Source organism: Plasmodium fragile (assembly GCF_000956335.1).
Source record: "Plasmodium fragile strain nilgiri unplaced genomic scaffold supercont1.110, whole genome shotgun sequence".
NCBI classification, from domain to species: Eukaryota; Apicomplexa; class Aconoidasida; order Haemosporida; family Plasmodiidae; genus Plasmodium; species Plasmodium fragile.
The window spans coordinates 33,300-43,698 of NW_012192690.1; the positions used below are offsets into that span (position 1 = coordinate 33,300).

The window sequence follows — 10,399 nt, forward strand, 5'->3', positions numbered from 1 at the left end:
TTTCATCTCTTCCTTTTTAACATTGCCCTTTTCGTCTTCTCTAATTATGTTATCACGAAACTGTGAGTAATACTTGATGGTGTCATCTGTGGTTGTGGCCAACTGCGACAGTTGGAATATCTTTCCTGAAGGAGGCACGGGAGGAACAGCAAATGAATCGGCAGGGTTGATGAAATGTGCATTTGTTCTTGCGGCAGTGTTCGTATATGTTTTTCCGTGGATACATCCTTATTTCGTTTATGTGGGCAGATGTGATACAAAAAAAAAAAAAAAAGAACTTTACCCAAATCCCTTATTTTTTCGAGGTATATCTCCACTATGGAGACGGAAATTTCAGTGTTCTGAGGGGAGGAAAAAAGGAAGAAATGGAGAAAGGGGGAACAAGGAGTGTTATGTGTCCTTGTTTGAACAATGATACACATGGGTCCATGCATATGCGCATGGGCTTTGACGAATGCATTACTTTTTGCAACGTACCTTGTTCATTTTTTTCAACTGGAAAAAGTAGCTGAGTGACAAATAAATGAGCCCATGGTGTTGCCTGTTCTCCGATTCCGTCCTGTCCCCATAGAGGGTGTACGTTTTCCCGCTGTTGGTGTTTCCATATGCCAGGATAGAGCTGTTGTACCCGCCTTGTGCATGGGGGGAAAGGGGATGTTTTGAATAGAGGTGTGTAGCGTTATGCAGGTATCCAGAGATGCCCCTTTCATAAAACAGCAGAGAAACGCACTCAGGTAGAAGCGAACGCCCGCTTACTGATGAAGTTGTTAATGAGATTTCTTCCGATCAAATCAAATACATCACTCTGCTGAAAATTCACATCGAAGATGTAATTGAAATTAAACGTTCTGGTTTTCAGCTCGCTAGTGTCATTGTAACTTTTTTTTTTTTCAAACAAGTGCAACTGGTTATTGTCAATTTTGTATATGGCACAGTCTTCGCTTTTTAACTTGGACAGATTCTCGACATTAGGTTTAATGCGCAGAAAGACCTTGATGTGATCGTTCATGTTTAGTTGTTCATTTGTCTCTATGATGTTTTTGGGTGACGCCTCATTGGGTAGAGGGCGGTAACCGATATGCGCAGGGCGCTAAGTGGCGTGCACGCATGCAACGAAACACGTGCATTTACTGAACAACGTAGATGTACTTATGTGTGCACAAATGTGTATCCTCCGAGAGGGTACCATCCGTGCGCATGTCCCTAATGCATCATTTCATCAAAAATTGCCTCATAAATTTGCCAGACAATGAAGAGTAAAAATGTATACACGCATTTTTTTTGGAAAGTCCATTTGCTGTTCCAAGAGGGTACTTCCCCCCGGGAGCACAATTTTACTAATGAGATTATTTTCTCTTCATTTTTTTTTTTTTTTTTTTTTTTTTTTTCCAACTTGTCTTGCGATCATTTATTAGGTAGTGCGCCGTAGGGGGGGACCAGTGAAAATATAATCTCATGAACAAAACGCAACGGAGCGGAACACATTAGAAGACTATGGCAGATGCATGCGAAGATCATTCGTCATTGTCATATTCTCGCAGGACAGCTTCTGTATGTTACACGCAAAGGTTTGAATATTTCCCCCAATTAGCGTTTTTTTTTTTTTCCCCCCCCCCCCCCGCAAATTGGAAATGCGTTTGAGAGATGAGTCTTATGATCCGCAAGTGCGTATCAGTGTACGATGCACAGGAAAATGTAAAAAGTTGAATTTCCCCCCAACTGGGGGTTCTTTCGAGGAGAAAGTTCTCCCTTTCGCGGTTTTATTTTTAAAGCTAAACTACTATATATTTACGTAAAACAAAAAAAAAAAATGAAGTGATTGGACTAAAAAAAAAAAAAGAAAAATTGCCTGTGATGCGTTTTCGCACAGTCTAAATGGACCTATACGTATGTGTCCGTAGGTATGTATAGACGCGCGTTGAGCAGGATAGAGTTGGGATTCAACCAGGAGAAGGTTGAATATGTCATATTTGCTTAGAAGAGTGCATGCAAGGACAGCTCGAGTGGAACACCCTTCTTCTCGTATAAGCTTCTACATGCTTTCAACCCGTTGAGCTATGCGGTGTACAGGAATGTGATATCGTTTAGTTGGCTCGTTATTTATATTTTATAGCACCCCGCCCATTCTGACGCACACTCTGACGAACGCTCTACTGTGTAAAGTGGTTCGCATTTAACCCGCCAGACATAACATTCACATCGAAGTTATTCTGATTGACCAACAGATCGTTCGTCTGGTGAAGGTCTTTAGCAAAATTTGTGTTAATAAATGTGTTGGAAATATTAATAAAATTATTATTCCCTTCAAGTATCTGAGACAAGTGGAGAGCACTTTTCGTATCTGCGTCGTTAGGGTTGAAGGAACTCATTTGAGATTTGTTCTGATTTTTTCCTTTTCTTGTATTCGCATTATTTGCAAAGTTTGATTTAAAGGCGTTTGGATTATTGTTCATGAAATATTGACTCATCGGTTGGTTATAGTAGGTGGTTGGAGGAAGGCTGTTGAGAGTGTCGCCATTGGGGGAACCTTCTTCAAGGACATTTGAATAGGGCCCCATCTCATGGTGAAACTGATGGTCAGTTGGGAGGACGTCGTTGTGTTCACTAAATTGGTGATACATTATATTTGGGTAAAAATTATTTTTATTTACGTTTCGGGTTGACATATCACTCAGCATGTTATTAACAAAAGGGTCATTAAAGATTTGATCATTTTGGAGGAGCTCATTCTGTATTGCCATTTTGTTGACGTTTCTATTCACGTGTTCGTTAATGAGGTAGTTGTGTTCTCCAGCATTTGCTGCATGCATTTGGTTTGCGCTGAGTTGGTTTCGCGTGTGGTAGTGGTAGTAGTCTCTGTTGTGATCCCTAAGTTGGTGATAATAGTTCGTGTGCGCTGTTTCATCGACGTAGTTTGGGGGATAACTTTGCGCATAAGCATCTGACTCATTGAGGGGGTCATTTTGGTGGTCACATGTTGCATCGTTTTCCTCGCTGCGCTCAGCACCATTTTCACCGTCCATGCTGGGATCCCCCTTGGTGTCCTCGGCGATGGAATCCTGGCGGCTCACATTCTTCTTCCCCTTATATTTAGTTTTATTGGCCGTCTTGCTGTTCACACATTTGCCCTTTTCGTATGGGTGTGCGTTGTTTTCCTCGTCACCCTTTCCGTAGCTCTTGGACGTAGCCTTCCCGTTACACTTGCCATTATCGCTGCTATTATATTTTCGTTTTTTTTTATACTTGCACAATTTTTTTGTCAGTTTAATGATTTTATTTTTATTGTTGAAAAATTCGCTAATGTGTTCTTTGTAGAAATGGAGGACAGTTTTGTCAATGTCAATCATCCTTTTCCTTTTGGTGGTTCTTGAGCTCGCCACATTTTTGCTGAACCTGGTTTCCATGAGCTTGAGATTTATGCAGTCGATATCAATGTGCTCTTCCGGGACGTGCTTATCTATTTCATTTGCGTTCAAGTAATTATTTTTTAAGAAGGTCCCGTAGCTTCCATTGCAGCACCTGGGAACCCACAGAAGGTCATGCGAATTTGTTTTGTTGTGTATGATATCTATGATGCTAATATTGAATTTTACTTTTCCAAAGAGGTACAGCATGGAAAAGCTCGATTTGTTTTCTTCGAATGTTTTTTCACTTTGTTCGCTGTCCCCTTCCTCTTGTTCACTGCTTCTTTCCTTTGGCTCGACGTCCCTTTCATTTCCTCCTTTCGCGTAGGAAGAATTTATGCATTCGCTAATCGTCATGTTATCGTCTGGCAGGTGCTTCAAATTGATGTCCTCCTCATTAGGCATAATTTGGACGTAGTGATTAGAAGCCATATCGTGTGTCGTTGCGCAACCTCTTTGTCTCATTTCGTCCACATGCATGAAGGTGCCAATCGGTGTGCTGTGCATCCCTACCTCGTTCATGTTTAGGTACATCCCCTGGTTCACACTACCGTAGTAGGTGTCCTCCTTTATGACATTCATGTTTGCATTTCTGAGGCTATCCACTCTGAACGTATTAGAATAATCATTCGCGTTGTTATTCATCATGTAGGTAGATGCATCGCATGAGTAGTCATTGTAACTGTTTATGGGGTTATCATTTTGAGAGTAGGGTGGGTGATAACTCGGTTTATGTGTGCCGCACAGGGAGGAAGTGAACTTTGTTTGATCGGCTTCTTTGTTTAGGCAATTTGAGTCAACGTAGAATGGAGGTTGTTCCGGTATCGCCTTTTCACTTGACATAATGTTATAGAGAGTGTGTGGATAGTTTTCGTTGACCCGTTCGGGGGTGTTAAAATGGGGGAAGTAGGTGGCGTTTTCTTCTGCGACTGGGTTGGTGTTAAGGGGCTTGCTCCGTTGGTTGGTCCCTTGGTTCCCCTGTTGTTCGCCATGCTGACTACCATGCTCAGTGTTGTGCAGACTTCCGTGCGGGCTGCTATGCTTCATGCTATGCATATAATCGGTGGTGTCCACTGCGGTGTCTACGGTCATAAGCGTGTTTGAAGTGGTGTGGAGACTTCCATTATTCGCGTACTGCTTCCCCTGCGTGAAGAAGTCTGTCCCATTTTTATCATTCATCGGTAACATGGTCATGTGGTAGGGGTTATTGTCATGGTTCCCACAATCGTTTTCTCCATTATCATTATCCACTTGCATGTAAGTCGTATTTGAAAGATCCTTTTTAAAACAAAGTGACGTCTTATGATAGGCATTATTTTTATTTTCTAAGTTGAGCGAATGTTCATTTCTGTTAACCATTGCGTTGGTGGATTTGCTATACGGGTTGTAGTCTGCAAAAAGGTTCGTCTTGTGAAAATTATTGGTGAACTCCTTTGGGATGACCTTACCTGCAGTCCTTGGAGAGGTATTAGAACACGGGGTGGTGTTTCCTTCTATATAATTCATTTGGCTATTCGTGTAAAAATATTCTTGATATAACTTCTGTTCCCACTGTTTGCAATCCCCTTTTGCATTTTGTTCGAGGCACAAATTGTCCTTGTCTTCTGTTTCGAATTCGCTAATTTGATTTGTGTGCATGGGTCCACTGGGCATGTTGGAGGAAACACCACTGCTATTTTCGTGTGGAGTCCTTAGAACCATTTTTTGTATATGGTGCATATATGTATTTTGGTCATTGAAGGATTGGGCATCTTCCTCACTATTGAGTTCTTCATTTAAGTGGGGATGGTATTCTAGAATGAGTTGCTCCGTTTCGGTAAGGCCTTTTGGGGGTATATTACCTTCCCTTTGCTCAGATGTAAAAAAATGGCTACCTTCATTGTCTTCGTTAAAATTGTCATTTGTGAGAATTATCTGAGTTCCTTGTTTTATATCTTTTTCGTAATTCTCCTTTTTGTCCATTGTCGAATTATTTGGTTTTTCCTTTGTTTCCATTTCTTCTCGACCTAGAATGGGTTCCGCTGTGTCGCTCTTTGGGGTTGTTGCATCTCCAGTGGGTGGGGCATTATCTCCATTTAACTTGCTAAATCGGTGTAGTTCCTTGGTTGAATTATCAGCGGATGTTGGAAGCACTTCCGTTTTTCCTTGCACGTTTGTTTTCCCCTCATGTGTGTGTTCATATGTGGAGCCATTTTTTATACTTTCGCTTTGAACTACATCCGTGGGGCGGACACTGCTTCCATTTTGTTCACACACAAGGTGGGTATCCGGTGATGTATTCTCTCCACTTTGTGAATATGAATAATCCTCTTCCTTTCTCTCTTTTTTCTGCGTGTGGGATTTTCCTGTATGGCTGCACCCAACCTCTTGATGTGATTTACGTCCATTCATTCCATTTTCTGTATCGTTAAAAGTGTTGCAAAAGTTGGAGATTCCGTTTTGTTCTGTTCTAACGGAGGTGCTATTCTTATCATCATGGCATGTGTTTGAAATGTTGGAGATGTGTGCATTTTCCATTTGGGGATTATTCTCTTTCGTGTTAATGTCCTGGTTGATCTCTTGGGCGTGCGTACCATCTCCCAATTTCTGCTCACATACGGAGTTGCAAGATACAGGGTTGCATCCTCCCCCCTCCGTGGCATGTTCATCATCCATGCTGTGAGTACTGAGAATGCCGCATGTTTTTCTGTCACCCATATGGTCGCTGTTGATACAATCACTTGCTTCTTCTTCGCTATTGATAATTTCTTTGGAGGCTTCACTCCCTTTCTGCATATCTCCGTTCGTTGTTTCTTCCACAGGGGGACTATCCTTCATTTTTTGGGTTTGCTCTTTTATTTTGCTTTTTTCTACTTCTGCTGCGTCATTATGGCATGATGCGTGGTTCGATGCGACTTTTTCTGTGTGATTCATTTCGTCCTTACGCGGTTGGGCTTCATTCTCGTTTTTACTACATGTGGGGATGCTTCCACACTGTACGCCTTTGTAAATTTTGTCATCTTCCAAAGGGTGTTTTTCTGTAGGTTCATCTTCCCTGTTTATGCAATTATTAGTGGCACTTTCGTTTGTTCCATTTGGTTCGCCTTCCTGATCGGTTCTGCCACTTGGGTGACGTTGCACGGCGTCCGGCTGAACATCATTTTGAGGTTGTTCTTTCCCCACGTCTGCAGTTGTTTCTTTTGGCATCTCAGTATGATTCTCTTGACTCTCCATTTTGCTGTTCAAATGGGTTGTTACATGCGTTATAGATGTGGAATTGTAATTGCCCCAGGGGGGATAATTATTAGTTATAGCTCTACCGCTATTTGGTACTATGTTTCTCATGGCGTTATCCTCTGCTTGTGTGGAAGCAGCAGATTCATCAACGTCGTTATGTTTTATTGGTTCCGATATTTCTGAGTGGTCTTTATTTTTGCAGCTCTTAGATGAATCACCTTGTTCGCATTTCGCATCATTCCAGTAGTGGTCTGTCTGCTGGGGATTGAAAGTGTTATCAAGCGGAGAAGCTGCAAATGAGTTGTCCATGTAGGAGCTAGCTGTTGATCCATTTGCATAAGTGGCATTATTTGATTGAGGAAAATGATCATATGGGATACACCAATTAGGGTTGCTAAAATTTGAGAAGTCTCTCTCATGAAAAGTATTGTTCATAACATTTTGATACTCTATGTGGTTCTCCTGATTGTGCATGGGATCATTGTAGATGTGGGCGTTTGGCGCATTCTCATCATGAAGAGTGAGGTTGTTTCCGTTTTTGTGAAGAAAATAATTTGTGGTATTTATCCCGTTTAGGTTGTAGGGATAGTTGGGGAAAGTACTCGTGGGAAATAAAAAAGGGTTCGACGAGCCATCATCTTGGCAGTTACTATCAATTGTTGGGTAATCTGCATCGTCCATGATTTGTCCACTTTGTGCCCCATTTTTTTCATCTACATTGTGCATGCTAAGTGCGTGATTGAACTTGATATGGGGGTTAAACTGGGGAGACAGATTTATAGGATAGGGATAATTGGACTGCAGTTCCTCATTTGCGAATTCATGTTGTTCAGATGTGTTCATTCCATTAGGGTGGTAGCTGTGTGTATCATTCTGTTGTGCGCTGAATGTGTAATTATTGCGGGCGTGCAAAGGGTGATCGAAAGGGTGATGACTTGTTGTAGGCGAGATGGCAGACATAGCGTGCTTGTAGGGGCTGCTATCACTCGACATTGTGTTAAGCGTACAGCTGTGATTTTCTTCCTGACTATTCATGTAAAGGTAACAAGTGTCTCTACGGGTGTTTGGTGATACTACTTTTTGTGCTTCATCGCATAGCTTGTTTAGGGGGTGCTCGTCCGCATGGGTCGCGTCTGCATAGGTGGATTCGGTACTGCGTAAAGGGATATCGTGTTTGCGGTTGGCACGGCTTCCATTTTGATCATGCCCATTTTTGTGACATTCTCCCTTTTTGTATTTTTCCCTTTTGTAATCATCTTCAGCAGTGGCGTCCTCCATTTCTTGATCATCCTCTCGTGCGTAGTTCTCACTCGAAGATGGACCCTTCACATCGCAGTCGTTATTGTCGCCTACTTTGTGGCTATCGTTTTGTAGTTCCACGTCGGAATGGTTTTCGTTCAAGTGGGCATTATTTGAGACTTCGTTCGTTTTCATATTTTTGCTCTGAATGGGGAAGTTGCTTAAGTTGATATTGCTTTCGCTTGCGTCGTAGGAGCAGTTGCGATTTGCCATACCACCGTTCGCATGGCCACTATTTATGTTGGCACCTCCGCTGTTACGCAGATATTCCCCCACAACACCCGCACTTAATTGGCTACTGTTGCTACAGCGCATGATCCTGTTGCATGTGCCTCTGTTGAGACTTTCCCCGTAGATACTCCTTCCATTATTGCTTATATTATTGGTATGGTTGTGAGGCATGTTGCTATCCACATGAGTGTAGAAGGTGCTAGACGAGTTGGTTAAATTGGAAAATTTGTTTGCCTTACCAATGGTACTTAATGTGGGTATGCTAACATTGCAGTGGTTCATCTCTCCTGCACTGTCCATGCTGTTCAGCATATCATAGTTAGGCATGGTATTTGATGCTACAAATGTGTGGCCATTGCTGGACTCCCCAAAGTTTGAAATATCCATTACGTTGACATTGGCGTGTACGTTTCTGCTGTGGGGGTCTGGGTTGTATAGGTTGGCGTCAGCGATACGGTGGTCACTACTACTTGGGCTGTTCTCATGGGGGTTGTTCTCGCTCGGGCCGCCACTATTTTGAGTGCTCTCATTTTCGCTGTGTATCACCTCGTTAGGATTGCTCTCTGCGCCGTATTGACTTTCCCCATTTGGACAGGCCTTGTCATCGAATGTGTTTGTGCAGTTGACGGGAAAATCGTTGCTGAAGTTATTTTTACTTGCGTCCTTTGCCTTGTAGAGATACAGCGGTGTCTTGACTATGTGCTTGAAGGTAATGTGTCGATCTGTGTTTATTTGAATTTTCCTGATGATACTAACGCTGCATTTTTTGCCGCTCCCATAAATGTTTCCATTGTTTAATATAAAAACGTGCAAGTAGTTGTCCGTGTCTTCCTTTTTGACTCCCAAGCATATGCAGATGCATCGGTGTATGTTGTATAACGTCATTCCGCTGTGGATGCCTGGGGGGATAAAAAAGGGACAGAATTAGCGTAAGAGGGGGAAGAAGCGACTATGGCTTTAAAAAAAAAAAAAAAAAAAAAAAAAAAAAACAGAGGTACAAAAATAGCTTGTTGATAGCTATCGAAATATTACCTATATATCGGCATATATATTTGTTGTTAAAAGAAGCGCTTATTTTGAGCTCGATTATGTCATACTCATTTATGTTTTTATAAACACGAACATTCTTGTCCACTGATGGGATGGATACGCTAGGATTGTCTCTACTTATGCCATTATTCCCATTACCCCGATCGTACTCAGAGGTGGCATTCTTCGTGTGGCTATTATGGACAGCACATGGGCTCTTCACATTCACTGTAGAGTTCAGAGGAGCATTTTTTATCCCTACATTTGCAGGTGCATAATTGGATGGTCCTTCATATGGAAATAAGTCTGAGTTTTTCTTTTGTTCTGTTGCTTGTCTGTTGTAATTACAATTGGAAATTTTATCTTTATTTTGAACCTCGGAGAAGGATCCACTGTTTATTTTGTCACAGTTTGTGTTTGTCAGATGGTTATATCTTGTGCCATATGGGTGTCTTCCTCGTGCATTCTCGCCTTGCCCAATGTCGTTTTCTTCTTCGTCTAATTCAGTAGATATAAAACTATTCCTTGACTTGGAGTCCTTGCCGACGTTCAGAAGAAAGGCTTTCTTTTCTGCGTTCTGTGTAGCATCTTGGGTCGTATTTGTTTCATTTTTAACTAGGCCACTGCTTAAGGCCGCACTCTGAATGAAGCTGCTGGCCTGCAGCCGATGACCCTCGTTGGGGGGTAAGTCGAGGGGAGGAAACACAAAATGGTCATCCTCGACTCCTGGTAAGGTAGGTTCGTGTTTTATTTTTTTCAATTTCTCTATAATGCGTTCAAAATGAGGAATCAAAGAAGGATATAAAATTAATGACTTTGTTAAAAAATTTGAGTAGACAAATATTTTGTACAAATCATGAATGCTTAATTTTTTAAAATAAAAATGTTTATCGATATAGTTATGGTTTATAATTTGAATCAACTTTTTTAAATCGTCTTTGTTATCATCAGAGCTGCTATCATTCCCATCATTTAATGAGTTTTTTATTACACCAGAACAAGACTTTTTTTGTTTGTGGAAGGAATAATCAATTTTGAAGTCATCAAATGCGTTGAAAAGGGGAAGTTCTTTTTTTTTGCTCGTCTTTTCGCCCGTGTAAGGCGTCAAAGAATTGTTACTTTTTTCCTTTTCGTCTTCGCAGTTCATTTTAAGAAAAAGTAGAGAAGAGCAAGAAGGGAAGAAAGCGTAGCAGATGGGCAGAAAAAAAAAAAAAAAAAAA

The 10,399-nt window shown here is 41.5% G+C and overlaps 2 protein-coding genes across 2 annotated transcripts in view; both read right to left on the reverse strand.

Moving 5' to 3' along the window:
• Positions 1-1,009, reverse strand: part of AK88_05272 (uncharacterized protein) — a gene marked incomplete at both ends in the record, with an annotated part of 5,922 nt that extends 4,913 nt beyond the window's left edge. The window contains 4 exons of the mRNA XM_012482874.1: positions 22-125; positions 284-341; positions 478-632; positions 757-1,009. Of these exons, the coding sequence (XP_012338297.1) occupies positions 22-125; positions 284-341; positions 478-632; positions 757-1,009 (570 nt within the window). The remainder of the gene's footprint in view (positions 1-21; positions 126-283; positions 342-477; positions 633-756) is intronic.
• Positions 1,010-2,150: 1,141 nt separating this feature from the next.
• Positions 2,151-10,326, reverse strand: AK88_05273 (uncharacterized protein; the record flags this gene model as incomplete). The annotated part of the gene is made up of 2 exons (XM_012482875.1): positions 2,151-9,049; positions 9,183-10,326. 2 exons carry the CDS (start codon positions 10,324-10,326, stop codon positions 2,151-2,153), a joined length of 8,043 nt encoding a protein of 2,680 aa, XP_012338298.1.
• Positions 10,327-10,399: the final 73 nt, after the last annotated feature.